This window comes from Eptatretus burgeri, chromosome 8 (genome assembly GCF_056783735.1).
Source record: "Eptatretus burgeri isolate ZD-2024b chromosome 8, Ebu_testis_v1, whole genome shotgun sequence".
Taxonomy (NCBI): Eukaryota; Metazoa; Chordata; class Myxini; order Myxiniformes; family Myxinidae; genus Eptatretus; species Eptatretus burgeri.
This window is the reverse complement of record NC_140968.1, coordinates 81152905-81174258: the sequence shown is the minus strand read 5'-3', so window position 1 is coordinate 81174258 and position 21354 is coordinate 81152905. Positions and strand designations below refer to the sequence as shown.

Sequence of the window (21354 nt, the reverse complement as noted above, 5' to 3'; positions counted from 1 at the left end):
CGAGTAAAATATTCTAAATATCTCGAAGTGTTTAATTCCGAAGTCTCGTTTCTCCACATTCAAAACTGTAGGACAAGTATTGAAAATAGTAAACGTGCGGTTTTTTGGCTGCTGCATAGCAATGGGTGGTTGCTAAGCAACGAAACTCAAATGCGCACATTCCCAGCCCATATGGCACCTGTTCACCAAGTTTCATCAAAATCGGTTTGCTGGTTTGTGCTGTGGAGCCTCACGTTGCAAACACACACACACACACACACACACACACACACACACACACACACACACACACACACACACACACACACACAGACACACACACACACACACACACACACACACACACACACACACACACACACACACACACACACACACACACACACACACACACACACACACACACACAAAACCCAACAATAAGGGATATCTAGCGAATCCAACAGAGTCCAGGGACAGCTGAATGTGACTGGGTAAGGTGGGTACAGAAAGCAGTGGGTTTCACACACAATATTTAGAAGCAAATGTGGAGTTTTGGCATTCAGACTTTTCACTTGCAGCGTCAGCTGTGCCACCATTTGAGGTGAGTTACGGGATGGCGGGGGAACATTTCCCAGAAACAGACTTCACCAGGATTTGGAGGAGGGAGACAGATTTGAACATTCAGATAGAGACAGATAGACAGACGGAGTTTAGGCATTCAGCCTTTTAATGTGCGGTATCAGCAGTGCGGCCATTTGAGGTAAGGGAGGGGATGGAGGGGGAACATACACCAGAAACAGATTTGATTAGATGCCACCAGGATTTGGAGGAGGGAGAGAGGTTTGAGAGTTCAGACTTGTGATTAGAAAGATGTTGTTTTCTGGCTCTCCTGAGGGAAGACACACACCTGTTCCGAGCTTTATAGAAGGAAATGAGATTACCCTCAGTTGGGTTTGCTTTCCATGAGGCAAAGGTACCTTTTTCAGGACAACTACCTCGCCACAAGCTTCAGTGTACCATGGGTGGGAGGAAGGGTAGGACAACTGAAGGCGAGAGGAGATAAATCTGTGCATGAGAGAGAGCAAGTTTCTTTGAAAGAATTCCCAGGACGAGTTGATGTTGGAGAAAGTCGCAATGTGAGACCAGTCTGGAAGTTTGATGGCCGCTGGGAGACCCTACCAGTCAGCCTGAGTGAAATGCCAGACTCGACGGTGCTGAGGTGGTTCTCTAATCGCAGCCAGAGAGATGTCCAGTCGTACCCCCAAAAAGGAAATAAATCAAAATTAATAATTTATGGTTGCTTAATGATTTATTTAATGAATCTCCAATCCTGTCATTTTAGACGCTTGGCGCCCAACAGAAAATCCCAGTTGGGCTCTGCAGAGAAAACGAACTTGACCTGGAGGTGTTACCCAAACTATTTTTTTTGAAGGTCTTGGCATATAGAACTAGAACGGGCACTCAGTAGAGCGCATACCTTCGCCAACGCTAAATTTTGACCCCCCCCCCCCCCCCAGAAACCGTTGATTGTGAGGGTATTTAATCCCATACCACATCTGCCATCTCATATGTGTTATGATGGCTAAAAACATTAAATTTCCTGCTGTTTGACACTGATACACGTACATTGTACATTGTACAATTTCTGTATGAACTCCCTGACCTTTTTGGGGTGTCGGTGTCAAGTCAATCTGATGACAACTGCTCACATTATAAGAAATCAAATATTACACATCACAGGATAGGGACTTGAATTCTAAACATTTTGAATCTACTTGCATGCAAATTGTGTAAGAATTGACCACGTTATGATAATAAAGGTCATTGACCCCCCCTGACCTTTGACCCAAACCGCTAACAAAGGTAATGACGTCATTGTGTCATATCGTATGTCACAAGATTGGGCATTGAATTCACAACATTTTGGCATTGGTTGCATGCAAATTGGATAAAAATCGACCACACTATGGCAAAATGACGATTTTGACCTTTTCATGACCTCGACCTTAACCTTTGTAATCTTAACTTTGTAATTGGTATTAGAGTGTGGGGAACAGAACAGTCAACATTTTGGTGTTGGTTTCATGCAAATCGGATAAGAATTGACCGTGTGACGACTAAAACCGCACATTTTGCAATGTCGTGACCCCTCCTGACCTTTCACTCCCAACCGCTAATAAGGGTTATTACGTCATTGTGTCAGGTCACATATCACAAGATGAGGCATTGAATTCTGAACATTTTGGCATAAGTTGCATGCAAATTGGATACAAATTGACCGCGCTATGGTAAGACGATTTTGACCTTTTCATGACCTTGACCTTTAACCCGATCGCTCCCAAAATGTAATCAAATGGTACTTGGATAATAACCAATCATCCCACCAAATTTGCTGCGATTCAGTTCAATACTTTTGGAGTTATGCGAATAACAAACAAACAAACACACATAAATAAATAAATACACAGCGATCAAAACATAACCTTCACAACAAAGTTTGCAAAGGTAACAAGAAAGTTTAAACTACTGCTCCAAAAGAGTCATGTGCATGAAATACACCCCAGAGCCAGGACTTTCAGTAACTCAAGCTTCCTTCTCTTCCTTTCCATTCTCACTGGAGTCATCCTGTGCCATATCTCTCACACACACACACACACACACACACACACACACACACACACACACACACACACACACACACACACACACACACACACACACACACACACACACACACACACACACACACACACACACACACACACACACCATTTGTGATGTAATAAAGAGCTCATTTGACATTCCCATTCAACCACACAGCCCAAGAGGCTGGAATCACAGGTTCAAGTCTCAAGCTGGAAGCTATGTCGATATGTCTATTGCCTACGAATGTCCTGATAAGTAAAGTAAAAACTAGAAGGGGAGCACTCGGTAGAGTGCAAAACCTCTGCCGCCAATACTGCTAGGTCACTCAAGTGAACCTGATATCCCATTCATTCAATTTGACGTCAACAGTGCTCACAGAGTTATAGTTTGCAACTTTCCCTTTTACTTTTACATACTCGATTCATTCGTCATAACTAGATTCCTTGAGACAGAAATTGATTTTACGTGGGTATATCCACCTGAAGTTCCAAAATCAGCCGCAATTATAATTTTGGAATGTTTTTTTTTGTTGGAAATCACTTATAACGTGTAGTCATGCAAAAAAAAAAAATCGAAATTTTGTTGAAAAAATTTGCAAATTTTTTTTTCTCCAACAATTTTTTTTTGGGGGGGGGGTTGGAAATCACTTAAAACATGTAGAAATGCAAAAAAAAAAAAAATCGAAATTTTGTTGAAAAAAGTTGCAAAAAAATATTTTTCTATAACAATTTTTTTTTGGGGGGGAGGGTTGGAAATCACTTAAAACATGTAGAAATGAAAAAAAAAAATATTCAAATATTTTTAAAAATTGGCCGCCATAGTGGCCATATTGGATTTTGGACCAAGTCCAAAATCTAATGCCATGATCCTTGGACCATACCTAACCCCCCCACCAAGTTTCGTCAAAATCCGTCAATGAGTTTTTCCATAATACTGTTCACAAACAAACAAACAGAAAGGGGTGAAAACAGTAACCTCCATCCATCTTCGAAGATGGCAGAGGTTAATATCTTCCACATCTGAGGGCCTTCATCCACAGCTTGATGGAGTGCTGCTCTCCATTCTGGGCTGGCCTCCCTGCCTAACATCTTGCTCAGCTTATCACCATGGAAATCAAGGCCTTCAATGTTATTGGACTCTCCTGCGATGAAGCTGAGTCGATTGGCTTATCACATCGCCAGTGCTGATAGGTCGGTGGCCTCTCTGTCTTCATCAGCCTCATTTCTGGTCTTGCACCTTCTGCTCTTTCAGTGCTTTCTCCAACCCTCCCTCACCCCAGAATCACTGCTCACCTCCACTCATTTGTTCCTCCCCCCCCCCCAACTGTGGAACCTACTTCCACATCATCTTCAATCTTATTCTTCTCTTCACGTCTTCAAGACAGCCTACCCTCGTTAACCCCCTCCCCCCACACCAACCTCTTTTTAAAATTCCAGTTTTACCTTCCTGAGAGTTTGCTGCTGTATCCATATTTTCCACCCCTTGCGTCCATCCTCCCCTCCTCCTCATTCCTCCCCATCCCTCTTATTTGTCGAAGTCTCCCTCTATTTTGTCCTTCAATTCTACTGTTAATGTCCCTCCCGCCCCACCTCCCTTTCTCTACTGTTCCATTTGTTCTGTTGTGTCCTGATCCGTTCGGTGTACATGCATTAGCTCTTCCATGAGCCGAGCTGACGTTTACAAAAAAAATACAACAAAAATAATCTCCCACTCTCTTTGTGGAACATTTAATAAATAACCAAAGGAAAGGAAGGAGAGAATTGCAAAAAAGCAATAAAACGCCATTAAGTTAAAAATATAACGCCATACGAGCCTCGACAAGGTATACAAAAAAACAAATAAAATTCCTTCTTCTCAATAATATGCCCTTGGTGGCAAAAGTGTCCATTCATGACTCAAAACAGATTTGCAGGGAGACCACAGTGGTTACACAATTCACACCTTGGGCTGTTCCCCAATAAATCCACTGCAGTTGGGTGCACCACACTTGCAGACGGTCTTCTCAAAACCCAGGCAGTCCAGGTTGTAATTGAACGCAAGTTCTGTACCTGAAGAAACATGAATATGCACGCAGGGGTTGCAGTGCTGAACAGGTGCACAACGATCACAGGTATCTCATAACATTTTCACCATGGTATTATCCTTGTCCATGTTTGAACCTCGTCCAAACCGAATGTGCACAAGTGGTTCACCAAGAAAATAAACAAACACTGTATTCAGACGAGCATGCGAAGTCAAAAGGAAAGAGATGCACATGAAATGAAGATCAAATCAAGGATGCTTCAGTGCAGACCTTTGGCATTCAGATGACAAACAAAACTAGACAAAGAAAAAGATGTCCATCGCTTACATATAAAACAGCTAAATGATAACTTCGGGATCATTACTTCCACCATCGAAGGTGGATGGAGATTATGCACTCAACCTTGTCTAGTTCTCTCAGGGGTCTCTGCCCACTTTATCAAAGTTAAGTTTCCGGTCCTTATTTGTCACTTTTTAACGGTTTATTTTCTCACCTACATGTTTTCTGTGTGTTCCTAGTTCGGTTTTGTTTCAAAAATCGTGCTATTTTGTGAGTTTTCGCCGACCTCGTCTTATCGCGATTTATTGAGGCCAACCCGTCTTTTACCTTTGAGGTGTACGATCGCATTTATTTGTATTCTCTCCCTATTACCATCAATTCCTATTTTCCACACTTTTCCCACCACCCCCATCTATCCCTCTGTTTCTTGTCTTAAAATTTAAAAAATAACAAAAAAAAGAACAACCCTTTTTCCCTCCATACCCACGAGTACTGATCCTTCTTCTTCCTCTTATTCTTCTTCCTCCTCCTCCTCCTCCTGCCGGCACACCATCTTCCTTCTATTTGAGGTGACCCACTCTCACCATTACCTTCATGATTTCTTCCTACAACCTCCCATTCCCTAATGTTACCTAATGTTCAAAAAAATTTGTTTTTCTTTGTATCCTTTCTAATTATACATCTCCAAAAACCACATATCTATCTTCCCTCTTCCTGTTACTTTCCATCGACCCATCATTTTCACTTCCTGGTTCTCGGTCCAAATTTACCATACACCTCCGCAATCTGACTTCAACCTTTCCTTTTCTGAATTTTACGCCTTACTTATTACAGCGTGTGCGCTGGTATACAATTGCACCGAGTTTGAAATGTCTCCGGTGTCTACCATGTCTCCGGTGCCCCCCCCCCCTCCTCCCGAGTATTTCAATGGAAATTTGTGAAACGAATGTGTTATATATGTGAAAACCATTGAATTTATTGCTTGATGGGAAAAAAACCAAGAAACGCTCCCCTCTCATGTATGAACGAGTGAAAGTCATCATTTCCGCCCACCATGGCATTTCGCGCCGGTCACCGAATAGTGGACATGTTAAGTGCACAAAATAGGGTGTTGACTTCAAATCATGATGCAAATGTCCCCTTTGGCATGGAAGTTCCTTAGGGTCATAGAAACAAATTTATCCAAAGATACACGTCATATCTCAAAATCCAAGATGGCCACCGTGGACCATTTTGGAAAACATGGCCCAGTCATAGCTCATGAACCGTTTGTCATAGAAACTATTATGACACGTTTTCTAGCTAAATTGAGGTCGCTGAATTCATTTCCGGCATCAGCTATGCATTTCAGATGCATTTAAAGGTGAAATCCAAAAAATAATACAAATTATAACATTTTATTGTTTTTCACATACAGAAAATTTGAGGTAATTAGATTATCCATCACACAATGTCGAAATTACACAAGTTCTTCCTCTTCTCCTCTCTTGTCCTGGTACATCCTGCCAGTGTGGGCGCACAAACCTTGACATCTGCAGAGAAGCATACAGCGCTGTCTCTGCACGCAGCACTTACAAGGAGCTTTACATTCAGTCTTACACTTGCAAATGGACCACACAGTCTTCTTCCCCATCTCATCTGGATTGAGGATCTCATCAAGATTCGCAACTTGTTGTGTGTCTGACGAGAAGTGCTGGTGAATGCTGATGCATGTTCCATGGAGGGCTGATGTTGCCGTCGTAGAGGATGGATTATGGTCAATGTTGTCAAAACCACCTATGGTGAAAACGTGTTTAACTGCCTGAGGGGGGACCACCACACCAACCTGCTCCCAGTGACCAATGACTGAATTCACAATATCTGTACTAACTCTAAGCACTCTCAAATGGTCATACGAGAAGCACAACCCTCGCTGATGCAAATCATCGATTAGAGATTCACGGCCAGTTTGAAGATGCACTTTCATAGCCATATACAGCGAAGCTGGTGTTTCCCTATCTCTGTTGTGATGTGGAACACTGTCACTTTTCTTGTATCTGCATGCAACTGAGTTGAAGATGATCTGCTGCCCAATTGATGTTGCAACCTTGGACTTCTTGGATCCAGGAGATGGCTGATCGATAGATGGTCCATCAAGAAGCATGTACAGGAATGAACGCAGAGTGGTTGGGATTGATTCAGCTTCAGATGAGGTTGAGAAGGAACCCATAAAAGCTTGCGGCATTTGAAGATATTCTCGACGGAGGATCTTGGCTGCTTTGTGCAGGGTGGAGACTTCAGTTGATGTATTGTCTTTCATATCAACTATAGCTTTGGATAGGTCATCGTCGAAAACAAGAGACCAGCAACGGTTAATCTTTACTGCCTTGATGTCAGGAATAATGCACTCAATGTCCTCTCTAAGGCGTGTTGTATTGCATTTGATGAATGAAAAGCCGAGAGCAGCAATACGCTTAGCATAAAGGGTCGTCAAGTGAGCCATTGCTCGTGACTCCCCTGAACCACGGTTATCTTCAATAAAGTCAAGTAACTCATTGAGAACATGTGCTCACATCACCTGCGTGTTATGACTATCAGTGATGTCACATCCGACCGTCTCCACTTTCCTATACAGCCGAGTCAGGCACGCACAATGATAGACGGTATTGATAGCGATGAAGTCACCAGCAGACAGTTTAGACAACAGGCGTTTGTCGCCCAACAGCTGAGCACAGTCATTGATTTTTTTTATCCAAGCTAAGTGTAGCATCTTTTCTGAGCTCTTTCTTGTTGCCCACTTCATCACAAAAGGGACACGGAGTGTCAACTGGTTCGCTCAAAGATGTAGAGGGCGATGTCTGTGTGACTGACCTGGCTGCATGAGTTTTTACAGGGCTAAATGACGCTTGTCCTTGATGCTTATTCCTGGCTCTCTGCACTTTCTGATTGTCGACAGCATTCCTGCAAGCTTTGTGCCACATGACATGATTTGACATCATCAGCTGCACTATATTCTGAGTATCACTGTCACCAGTATTCTCTATGAATACAAAATCAGGCAGCTCACCTAATTCATTGAGTTCGTCGATATTGTTCACAACCTGTATGAAAGTGGCTGAAAGTCTTTCAGGATTGTTTCTCAATTTAACAGATGATGCACGATCCGAAGTTGGATTATGAGTCTCGTCTGATTGACATATAAAACATAGGCTCCAATCCATGGTGGCAGGTGTGCTTTCACAGTTATCGGAACTCATTTGGATTAGTCACTTTGAATCTGAAAGTAAAAATTAAAAATTAAAGGTCACGTAACATAGATACATTATGTGACTAACTCATGTGTAGTTAAATTCAGCATGAGAAAACCATTTCTGAGTTTGGTCTGACCTAACCATCATATAGTAGACATGGTAAGTCATATCTTGTTCTCACAAATTTTTTTTCTCATACATTTTAGAAAAAAATGTAACAGTTATGTATTTTTGTCTATGATTTGACCTTTAAATCCATCAGAAAGCAAAATTGTCACCGGAAATGAGTTCAGTGACCTCAAGTTAGTTAGAAAACATGTATCATTCTAGTTTCTATGACAAACGGTTCATGAGCTATGACTAGGCCATGTTTTCCAAAATGGTCGACGGCGGCCATCTTGGATTTTGAGATATGACCTGTGTCTTTGGATAAATTTGTTTCTATGACCCCAAGGAACTTCCATGCCAAAGGGGACCTTTGCATCACGATTTGAAGTCAAATGTCACTCAACATGTCTACTAGAACACTGAAAGCCAAGTTCTTCTTATGCCATCATTCTCTTTAATATTAGCCATAAACAAGTGTTTCGTCATGCATTAGTAGTTGAAATTTACTTACAATTACGGCAGATATTGGTGGCAAAGTGATAAGTGGTTCTTTCAACCAGGGACATCTTGAATTATTTTCATAACTTTGTACTGTACATTCAAAATATGCAAAAATTAAATATGCTTAAATTCAAAATGTGTTCGTCTATATTTTATATAATAACAATATAACTAATATTATGTAGTTGGTGTAACCACTATGTTTCAATGTTTTGCTCAACAAATATTTTAGCTTTGCTTTCATCTTTTCATCAGCAAAGCTTACATTTTACTCATCATTTGTTTGTCTGCACATTAACTTTATGATTATTTGTTTTTTACATCATTCTTTTGTGGCCCCCTGCCACGCTGTATCAAACGATTTCATTCCTTCTGTTATGTATAAAGGTGCTTATCACAATAGTAATAATATTTTTACATTTCAAATATTAAGTACGCTTTTTAACGGAAAAAGCATAAATTGCATATTTTAACATCAGTGTACTCATTTGCTTCACCACACGCACTGTATTGAAGGATTTCACTTGTTAAAATATAATAAAAACAAATAAATTAATTAATTCACTTTCCCAAAACACCTCCCATAACCACGTGTTTCTGCTGGATCTGTTTACAGTAGACTCTCTGCGTTTGCCGATCCAAATTCACCATTCACCGCACGACTTTTTCTTCAACCTTTCCTTTACCGAATCTTATGCAATCTTTATCAAAAAATAACGTAATAATAATAATAATAATAATAACGATCTCTTATAATGCTTCATTTTCCTCTTTCACACGTGTGGTTCTCATGACTGCATCAAAATTCACGCCTCTTCTTCTATTTCAACAGAGTACTCTCAATTCGACCTTTCCTTCATACCTTGTCTAAAAAAAAATCCAACTGTTACAATGTTTCTTCTCTCCATTCTCTAAATTCGCCTTAATTGCATCCCTCAAGAAATAACTTTAGTCGCATTTCTGAACTAAAAATGAAAAAAAAACCCAGTTTGCATGTTTGTTTTCATTCAATCATCCTTTTCTTCCAACTTCAGTGCCAGCTCACTCCTCTCACCCCTCCCTATCAAAGCAACCATCACACTCTTCCCCCTCACTTTCTGAAAAACTCCCCCCTCACCTTTCTCCCTCAACTCTCCCCACTCACCCTTCTCCCACCATTTACCCTCCTCACTCACCCTTCTCAAAGTTGCACCCCCCTCACATCCACTAAACTGCCTCCTTTCCCTGCCCTCTCTCCTACATCTCATCACTCTACCTCCTCAAATTCTCAACTGCTTTCTGCCCCCTCTTATTACTCCCCACTCTACCTCTTTTTCTCTTCCTCATCCGGGCCCTTCCCACAGCTCTTCTGCAATCCCCCACACTCTTTCAACAACTCTCCTTACCTCCTCCCTTGTCCTACCCCCTCCCCTGGACACAAAGCCTCCTCCCCTCCCTCTTCCTTAACAGTGTGGACCTCAAACATGTGGAGCCTTCGCTCAAACCTGATAGATCGTTCCGTACAGGTTGTCACTGACAAACCAGACATAATGTGCCCAACAGAAACTTTCCTCCTTCAGGACGTCTCTGACTACCGAGTATCTCTCAATAGTTACTCCCTCCTCCGGTATGACGGACCTGAGCCTCGTCCTGGTGGAGGAATTGCTCTCTTCATCAAAGACTCTATTCCTCACTCTCCATGCACTGCCCTCACTCCCCCAGGAATACCTCTGGCTTCAGCTTCCCCTCCACTCCCACCTCATGTTTATATGTGTATTGTACCATCCACCAAACAGTGATGACTCCATTTATACTTAACTATCTGAAAACATGGACCAACTTCTAGCCTCTCATCCGAACTCTCTTTTCCTCATATGTGGTGACTACAATTGTCAACATGCCAGCCGGCTGGGTGCGGGTACCTCTCTCACCTGCCATAGCACTTCAGCAAAAGACTTCTGCGATTCATTGGGACTGACACAATCTGTCAACTTCCCGACCCAGATCTCAACCAACGGTGCTCCATCTCTTCTGGATCTGATTTTCACAAATTTCCCTGAAATTATCTGCCGTTCTTCCTGCGCTCCAATCGGTTCTTCTGACCGCGTGCTTGTCAAAGTAGACATCTCTCTGGCTGTTATCAGAGAACCACTTCAGCGCCGTCGAGTCTGGCATTTCACTCAAGCCGACTGGCAGGGTCTCCAAGCAGCCATCTAACTTTGAGACTGGTCTCCCATGTCGACTTCCTCCGACATCAACTCGTCCTGGGAATTATTTCAAAGAAACATGCTCTCTCTCTCTCTCGTGCACAGATTTATCCCCTCTCGTGTTCAGTTGTCCTACCCTTCATCTGCCCATGGTTCACTGAAGCTTGTGGCGAGGCAGTTGTCCTGAAACAACTTGACTTTGCCTCATGGAAAGCAAACCCAACTGAGGGAAATCTTAGTTCCTTCCATAAACCTCAGAACAATTGTGTATCTACTCCCAAGAGAGCTGGCAAACAACATCTTTCTAATCTCAAGTCTGAACTCTCAAACCTCTCACCCTCCTCCAAATTTTGGTGGCATCTAATCAAATTTGTTTCTGTTGTATGTTCCCCTCCATCCCCTCCCTTACCTCAAATGGCCGCACTGCTGACACCGCATGTGAAAAGGCTGAATGCCTAAACTCGGTGTTTGCATCTAAATCTTGTGTCTGAAACCCATAACTTTCTCTACCCACCTTACCCAGTCGCACCCAACTGTCCCTGGACTCTGTGTCCTTTTCTCCTGACAAAGTGGAGAGCTTGCTGTCAAACTTCGACTTAGATTCTGCAACTGGTCCAGACGGCATCAGCCCACGTGTCCCAAAAACCTGCTCCTCTGCTCTTGCTCACCCTCTTTCTGTTCTATTCACCCTCTTATTTGCTCAAGGTCATCTGCCATCTGTTTGGAAATCAGCAAACATGACCACTCCAGAATAAGGGTCAAGCACAGATCCCTGCAACTACAGACCAATCAGCCTTCTCCCAATCATCAGCAGAGTTATGGAATACATCATCGCTTCAGATATTAAATCCTTCCTCTTCTCCAATGGCTTGATTTCTGATCATCAATTTGGTTTCAGACCAGGTTACTCCACCCTGGATATGCTGCTTCTGCTCTCCCAACAAATGATGGAGGTATTCAATGCCAGACATTAAATCAGAGCCATATCCCCAGACATATTGCATGCTTTTGACACGGTCTGGCACGCTGTCCCGCTCACCAAACTCTCTTCCTTTGGTATCCAAGGCCATCTCCACTCATGGCTCGCAAACTTCCTCTCCTGTCGCAGCCAACGTGTGGCCCTAAACGGAGTTCTCTCATCTCTTCTTCCTGTCCAGGCTGGAGTTCCTCAAGGCAGCGTTCTGGGCCCTGTTCTTTTTCTGGGTTTTCATCAATGATGTCTCCGACTCTGGAAAATCCTCTTTATCTCTTTGGCGATGACTCCACCCTCTGCCGTACCATCTGTCTTCCCTCAGACCGGCAAGCAGCAGCTTCTTCACTCTCTGCAGATCTGGATAAAATCACAAACTGGTCCAACACGTGCAACATGTCTTTCAATCCTGACAAATCTCACACTCTCACTATGTCTCTCCGAAAGGACAGTTTGGACCCCCCCCCCCCCTTTCCCCATGTACTTTCTTTACAATCCTCTGGAAGAAGTTCTTTCATTCAAGCTTCTGGGTCTCACGATCTGCCATGATCTTTCCTGGGAAAGCCACACTTCTAACCTGGCCTCCAAAGCCAGTCGCTGACTGGGCATCCTCCGCCATGTAAAGTCCTTGCTCGACCCACCTGAGCTCCTGACCACGAACAAAGCTTTAGTCCGCAGCCTGATGGAGTACTGTTCTCCCTTCTGGGCTGGTGCTCCAGCCCCTCACCTTTCTCGGCTTCACGCTGAAACCAAGGCATTTAGGATCATTGATATCTCCCGCAGTGAGGATGAGTCTTTGGGCCTCTCACTCTCTCACCTCAGGCAGGTCGGTGGTCTTTCTGTCTTCTACCATCTCCTCTCCGGTCATGCCCCCCCCCCGCTCTGTCTGCAATACGTCTCCCCCATATTTCCGCAGGGCGCTCAAAGTCCGCCAGCAACCCCCTCTGCTAAAACTACTAAAATCAAGAAATACTGCTCACCTTCACTCTTTCACTCCTCTGTTTTCTCACCTTTGGAATAAAGTCCCACACTCTCATCAATCCCATTCTTCCCTCCAGGTCTTCAAAACAGCTGTTTACCACCACCTCTTATCTTACCCCATCCAAAATCATGATCTTTTCTACCCCTGTTAATCAACCCCAAACCCACCTCCTTCAAATGCGCTGCCTTCCTTCCTGAAAGTCTCTGTGGTGACCATCTTGCATACACCATGTTCCCTGCCCCATCCCATTCCCTTCCACAGATCTCCTAATGTGTCTGTTCACCATTGTTTTGTCCTTCTCTCTCCCACCCTTCTTGTCTCATGCCCTCATGCCCTCATGCCCCCCCCCTTGTTGTGTTTTAGCTCTTATTCGAGCCTCGATAATGTGTATAAAAACCCAAAAGTGTTCAGCCTCGCGGAGGTTTGCGCTCTACCGAGTGCCATTCTAGTTTCAGATGAAATAGCCGTCGAGCAGAATAACTTAGCCCAGTGAGATCGTCATTAGCAGTAATTATTCAAAACTTGAGCGCATCACGAGAACGAGTCTGGATTGAGCAATACAGTATTACAAAAGCATTCTTTTGTTTTGCTTGATATGGGGGAGTCTCAAAACAAAGGAGATCTTTCACTGTCTGTACCTGCAGAGACGTCCTTCAGAGTGAACAGACCGATGTGTATTTCCTTCTTCACTGTCCATTTCTCTAACGCAGTTTGTATTGGATCACAACTGTGATTAACAAAACGTGAAGAGTTCCCTTTTCGGCCAGCATCAATGACTCGGTTCTGGTATAAAACAAAGATAATGGAAGGACAAAGCATCAGACCTGCAGAAGAGCGAAACAGCAACACACCACAGTAAAGGTGCCATACCTTGTCAATGGTCAACATGTAGCACTTCAAAATGTTTTTATCATTTGCAGACTTTATACGGTTTCTGCATTCTTCTTTGTCCACAATTTCGCCGATGTATTCGCTGACGAACTCACCCTGGCAGACACCGACACAATGAGTCCATCAATGACATCACATTGCCTCCAAAAATTATTAAACCTTTTTACAGCACCCATACTCGAATTCCTTTCCTATTCATTATCAACCACATCTAAAACCATCAATTCATCTTTTTAAAAAAAATAGAATAACTCATGTCGCTGAAACGTTGACGTCAGAATAATTTCTTACTGATATTTCTCTTGTTCCAACCTTGTGCAATGAGTGTATCGAATTTTTGAATGCTGGATGAATGTGATAGGTCCTGAGACTTGTGAATTTGTTTGCAAGTTATTACTCAGTTTGACAACACCATTTAAAGTGCTTGTTGCATGCAATTATTTTGTACTTTTCTTCGTTGCGAGGATACCTTCTTAAGTCCATCCAATCTGCCAAATCCAAGTCTCTTGGTACATCGTTTTAAGGCCACAATGCACCATGTCAAAACGACAGATAATTTTACTCTTAAACTGGAAAGTAGAATTTGATGTGAATGCGTCGATGGATATGCCTCTGCCAAGCCAGATGTCAACCCACTGTTACGTATGATCTCAATAAAAGATCACGTAAAAAATGAGGAGAGAGAGAGAGAGAGAGAGAGAGAGAGAGAGAGAGAGAGAGAGAGAGAGAGAGAGAGAGAGAGAGAGAGAGAGGAGAGGAAGAGGAAGAGGAAGAGGGGAGAGAGGAGAGAGGAGAGAGGAGAGAGGAGAGAGAGAGACATAATATCAGATGCTTCAAACTTGAGTTATGGTCTGCGAAATGAATTTCAAAGGGCACATGACCTTTAACCTTTTCACCCCAAATTGAATCAGTTCATTTTTGTATTGCAACCCATATTATGCCAGGTTTAGTTGAAATCTCTTGAGAGTTTCATGTATTGCAGTCAAACAGATTTTCAATTAAAGGGTGCCTGACCATAAGCCTTTGACCTTTTGAACCCAAAATTAAATCAGTTCATCTTTGTATTACAACCCATAGTTATTCCAAGTTTAGTACAAATCCCTTCAGCGGTTCACAAGTTATCGTGGTCGCAAACATTGATCATCAACAGACAGATGGACAACCTACAAACACAACGTCTCCACCGCCTTCGGAATTATGTTTGGACAACATGAACCCTTGAGTGATCTACAGGTTAATGAAGTTAGATAAATGTAAATATAAAAGTCAAACATTTTTTTCACTCCAGTCAGAAAAAAATGACAGTACAATGATGCCGGCAAGCTAACACTCGTTCCATATTCCCTTTCATTGAGTTCCAGAACTCAGCCAGAAAATCATTTACATCCTAATCCCACCACAACAAATATAAATTCCCAAACTCCATGGACTCGTGCTCTGCAACAGACCTTCTTCAGGAGGCCCCAACCCTTTGGCTCGGAGAGAAAGACCTCAGTCTCAGGGTACTCGCGCTTCCTGAACCGCTGGTTCAGGCACTGAGTACCAGCTGGGCAAAGGGACGGATGGCATTCACACAATAACATGCGGTCAAGCACACCCCGTCCAGGCCGTCCGTCGGCGACTCGTCCGCCGGCTTGCAATTGCAGCTTGGAATATTTGTTGTGCCGCCCATTTGCTTCCGCACCCGACCAATGGCCTGATTCACCTGTAAACAAAAAGCATGTACAGATTATTGTCCACACAATCTGCCAGAAAGAAGCATGACAAACCACATGCAGCTTAACGTCTCACAGTACAGAACACTTTGTGTTTTAATTACAAAATAAACAAGAGGAACACTGAATAATAATATCAACTCACCGAAACCCCGTCACAGATTCCGTTCATTCAACCACCCTCACCAGCTCACCCACACTCGAGGGACATGGACTGGACAGGGCGTGCTTGCCCCCGCCTACTCATCCCCCGCCCCGCCTTCAATTTGCTTACCCCCGCCCAAAAATTTAATTACCCCGGCCCCTCCCCCGCCTCTTCACTCCCCGACCCCCGTATCTTGATTCCCGGCCACACTTGCCCCCGGGCTTTCGCCCCCCTGTCCACCCCCCTCACACTCAACCCCGCCCACTCATCACCTGCCCAATTTCCCCCGTCTCCCGCTTTCAATTTGCTTACCCCCGCCCAAAAATTTGCTTACCTTTCCCCCCGCCTCTTCACTTCCTGCCGTCGTCTTTTCATCCCCCACCCCCACCTCTTCACTCCTCGCTCCCGTCTCAACGAAAAGTGTTTATTCTGCTTCAGAGTTGAAAGTTGACTATTGCCACTATGTGCGATGCACTTTTACACGTACGAAGTTTCTTTCAGTCCAGGTCACAGTACCGAGAAAAACGTGACGCGACCGCTCGGAGGAGCACAAAATTGGTCCTTCAGTATTAATATATAGATAGAAGATACAATGTTTCTTGTTACATTTTTTTGCGTCAAATTCACATTCTGAGGAAGTCAGCATATGCAGAAGAGGGTTTTACATTGCAGACGCTGTTTTCGAGGAGTGGAATTACACCTCTCAGCGGTAACGGTCTGTCGACGGCAGACGTAATGACGTCACCATGTAAACGAATGTAAAACGAAAAGTGTTTATTCTGCTTCAGATTTGAAAGTTGACTATTGCCACTATGTGCGATGCACTCTTACAGGTATGAAGTTTCTTTCAGTCCAGGTCACAGTACCGAGAAAAACGTGACGCGACCGCGAGAAGGAGCACAAAATTGGTCCTTCAGTATTAATATATAGATGATCCGACACAATAAATTAGCATCTGATGTGAACTTTCTTTTCAAAAGAGATTTCCGACACAAGATAAACAATATAAAGAGCAATCAGAGATTGCACACCCTCGCCAGGACTTCTTTTGAGTGGTGTATTTTTTTATAGGTTTTCGGGTAAATCCAATATGGCTGCCAACCATGTGACCTATACGATACGATATATGTGTGAACCTTTTGTTCCTCATGGACAGGCCGTCACACCTGTAAAGTATCGCCTCGATTTGTCGAGCCACTTCAGAGAAGATTTTCGAAGGTTCATTATTATTTTTAAACAATATGGCTGCCAAATCACGTGACCGATGACGTCATGAAATATTTTTTCTGTGGACCATTTTATGCCGAGATGACCCTCCAAAATTTTCACACTGACCGGATGTGGCATTCCACATATGCAATTATAACATCATAACAAGGACACCTATGACGTCATGGAAAAATGAACCTCATTCCACATGAGCACTTGCCGTAAGCCAAGTTTCAATTTTTTCCTTGGTGAGGTTTCAGAGATAGAGGTCCAAAGTTTTTCCAATATGGCTGCCACACCACGTGATCTATGAAGTCATAATTATAATTCAAACATTCGACATGAGTAGTTGCACCAATGGTGAAAATGTCGTCTCAATCCGACAAGTGGTTGTGGAGAAAACCACGAAAGTTGTGTGTGGACAAAGAGACAGACAGACAAACAAGCCAGTAGGCGACTAGGGATCCGCTCGGATCGAAGCGCTGGATACGATGCTTTTCATTCTGACCGATCCACCGACGAAGATTCATTGCCAAGACGTATTGGTTCACATACAATTGTTCCTCTGCCTGGCAAGATTTTTCCTATTGCGTATTTTGCCAACTGGCACTCTTCAAAAAAATGACGGTAAATAGACACCCTATTTTTGAAGGACTACCATTTGAAAAATAAAACCTAAATAAAAAAATAAAAAAAAAAAAATCGGCTCGAGTAAAATTAGGGACGAATCAAGTAAAAAATAAAATGTCACTATTTTTGTTGACATTACCTCAGATGACGGCAAACAGAGTGGATGTCAGAAGAACACGAAACAAAACGAGAGGGAGGGAGAGAGAGAGAGAGAGAGAGAGAGAGAGAGAGAGAGAGAGAGAGAGAGAGAGAGAGAGAGAGAGAGAGAGAGAGAGAGAGAGAGAGAGAGAGAGAGAGAGAGAGAGAGAGAGAGAGAGAGCGAGAGAGAGAGAGAGAGAGAGAGAGAGAGAGAGAGAGAGAGAGAGAGAGAGAGAGAGAGAGAGAGAGAGAGAGAGAGGGGGAGGGAGAGAGAGAGAGAGAGAGAGAGAGAGAGAGAGAGGGAGAGGGGGAGGGGGAGGGAGAGGGAGAGGGAGAGGGAGAGGGAGAGGGAGAGGGAGAGGGGGAGAGAGAGGGAGAGGGGGAGAGAGAGGAAGAGTGGGAGAGAGAGAGAGAGACAGAGAGACAGAGAGAGACAGAGAGACAGAGAGACAGAGAGAGACACAGAGAGAGAGAGAGCGAGACAGAGAGACAGAGAGAGACAGAGAGAGACAGAGAGAGACAGAGAGAGACAGAGAGAGACAGAGAGAGACAGGGAGAGACAGAGAGAGACAGAGAGAGACAGAGAGAGACAGAGAGTGGCAGAGAGAGACAGAGAGAGACAGAGAGAGACAGAGAGAGACAGAGAGAGACAGAGAGAGACAGAGAGAGACAGAGAGAGACAGAGAGAGACAGAGAGAGACAGAGAGAGACAGAGAGAGACAGAGAGAGACAGAGAGAGACAGAGAGAGACAGAGAGAGACAGAGAGAGACAGAGAGAGACAGAGAGAGACAGAGAGAGACAGAGAGAGACAGAGAGAGAGAGGTTTTATATTATTTTATTACAAAAGTATAAAATGGTGTCTCACCAATGAGACAAAGGAGGCAGTACAACACTTAACCGTTTTTCACAGCAAGCAAACAAAAGATATTTAAACAAACAAGAGGGTATTTTCAAGGTAGAAAAAATATTTTACCAAAACAGATGAACAACCAATTATTAAAAAAAAAAAACATTTTAGGCTGTGTCGTAAGAGGCGACCAGGGTTGCGTCAGGAAGGGCATCCGGCGTAAAACATGTGCCAAATCATTATGCGGATCATACAGATGATCCGCTGTGGCGACCCCTAACGGGAGCAGCCGAAAGAAGAAGAAGAAGAAGAAGAAGAAGAAGATTTTAGGCTGATTCATACATTTTAAATCAGAAAGGAAACTCAAGTGATTCATTTTCAACAGAGCAAAGAACATTTTTTACACACCATTTGTCAACAAAATCCTGCATTCTCCCATACTTGCAACAGAAAAAGAAATCAAGCTGAATGCAAGACACAACTAAAGTTCTAAAGGTTAATAAAACACAAGAACAAGCATCTGCAGATTCCACCTTCTTTTTTCTTGTCTTATAAATTGCCATTTTTGCTTGCCATCAGCAACCAAAAACCTGGCCAAAGCAGTCTCAGATTTGAAACTAGAGGAAATAGGGAAACCATAAATAAATTTCACCAAGGAAAAAGAAAGACAAATCTTTAAAATAATATCATGCAAAAACTGAAAAAGAGGGACAAGTCTTATACAATCTACATATGCATGACAAAGCGTTTCATTGTTATCACAAAATGGGCACAATTCCGGGATCTCATTGGAAAACTTGTGCAATAACATATTATAAGGGAGGATGCAATGCACTAATCTCCATTGCAGGTCACCCGAGCATTTAGAAATTGGGGGGGGGGGGTATATAAACCTCTCCATGCAGGGACAAGAGGGGTAGAAGTTGGCAAATGTTCTTTCCATTGAATCCCGAAAGGACTTTTAACTGAATCGGCAAAATATACTGAATACAAAAGGAATACAGGTTCCCCTTCTCAATGGAATTTAAAGGTACAGATTTGCCATCCCAGTCCAAAAGCAAAACAGGGAAGGCATATTGATTGGGCAAATCCACAATATCAAAAAGACTCCTGAAACCCATTCCATAACTCATTAATGCCTTTACGATAGCAGAAAAAAGCTGACCAATTATCCAAATTGATTTCAACCCAGTAATGGTGGAGATTTCATGACCAAATTTCCATCTTTCTTTTGAAAAATCCAGCAGATTGTGCACAAGAAGTATATTGGACCCCACAAAATGTTGCACAAAAGCCCGAGAGGATGTGATTCCTGTAAAACAGGAATTGTAGAAAACTGGTTCATTTAAGAACATCGAGGCAGTAAAGGAAGTGACCTCACGTTGCAGTGATAAAGCTTGCCAAGCATTGATCACACTGTATATACAGAGGAAGTGGTGACACGTCGATCTTCAGGAGGTCGAGCAAAAAAAGCTCACGGCCATATCCTAGCCGGCCCGCTTGCTTTAGCAAACAAAGGGTCAAACTCTCCCAAGGCATGTGGTTATAAAGCAACTTTTTCACAAAAGAATGTGGAAAGTCATGATCCTGCTGGTGATGTCAACAAGCCCTTGACCCCCCTCATTACAAGAAAGGCTGAGCACACCTGGTCGAAGCCAGTGCATACCACCCCAGAAAAAAATTGATCAAGTGTTTTTGAATATTTTTAATTTGCCACGCAGGTGGCTGCAAGACAATAAACCTGTGCCACAAGATGGAAGAGACCAAATTGTTAATAACTAAAACTCTTCCATGATATGATAATTTGCACAGAAGGCCCCTCCATCTCTGAAGTCTGGAGTAGACTTTGTCTGTTAGTCCATCCCAGTTTTTCTGAATACTTTGAGCATCACCAAGGTGTACACCCAAATGGTAAACACTATTATTCTTCCAGGATAAATTGCCAGGTCGTGTTGGGAAGGAAAAATGCATTGCTAATCCAAAAAAGGAGGCATAACTCTTTGTCCAGTTTACTCTGGCTGAGCAAGCAAGGGTAAAATTATTCATCGTTTTAAGTAGTTCAGATACATCTTCTTGACATTGAATTGTAGTGCAGATATCATCTGCATAAGCAACAACTTTTATAGCAGGTATGTCCGGAGCGACAGAGAATCCCACAAGTTTCTCACGCAATTTAACTAAAAGGGGTTCAATGGAAAGAACATAAAGGAGTCCGGATAAGGGACACCCTTGCCTTATTCCTCTGGTAACAGTAAAGGGAGGAATCAACTCATTATTTATTTTGAATAAACTATAAATATTGTGATACAACAACTGAATATATGATACAAAAATACGACCAAAACCAAAACCCTTTAGGATAGCAAATAGATAACTATGATCTATACTATCAAAGGCATGCTCTTGATCAATAAAGATTAAGCCAGTACTTTTATGCAGAAGATCACACACATGAACAATGTCACGAACAGCGCCAATATTGTCATATATTGATCGTCCAGACACACAACAGGTTTGATCAGGATGCACCAAAGATTGGACTACCAATCTTAAGCGAGAGGCAAGGACCTTTGAAAAAAATATTGTAGTCGGTGGTCAGTAAGGAGACAGGACGCCAATTTCTGAGAAACTGGGTGTCTCCCTTTTTTGGTAACAAGGAAACAACGGCTCGCCGGAAACTTAGGGGGAGCTCCCCAACTTGAAAACTTTCCTTGAGTACTTCCAAAAGTTCGGGTCCGATAATGTCCCAAAAGGTTTTGTAGAATTCACAGGGGATTCCATCCAGACCAGGAGCTTTCCCGGACGCCATACTGGAAAGAGCAAGACCCAACTCCTCCAGCGTGATGGAACTCTCCAAAGAGGCTCGCTGCG

At 43.1% G+C, this 21354-nt stretch overlaps 1 protein-coding gene across 1 annotated transcript in view; it reads right to left on the bottom strand.

Annotated features, from left to right (window-relative positions):
• LOC147022150 (histone-lysine N-methyltransferase NSD2-like) overlaps window positions 1–21354 on the bottom strand; it is a 110224-nt gene that overhangs the window by 82601 nt on the left and 6269 nt on the right. The window contains exons 2-5 of the mRNA XM_085890483.1: window positions 15247–15503; window positions 13778–13894; window positions 13546–13690; window positions 4570–4676 (exon numbers count right to left, since the gene is read on the bottom strand). Coding sequence (XP_085746609.1) covers window positions 4570–4676; window positions 13546–13690; window positions 13778–13894; window positions 15247–15503 — 626 coding nt within the window. The remainder of the gene's footprint in view (window positions 1–4569; window positions 4677–13545; window positions 13691–13777; window positions 13895–15246; window positions 15504–21354) is intronic.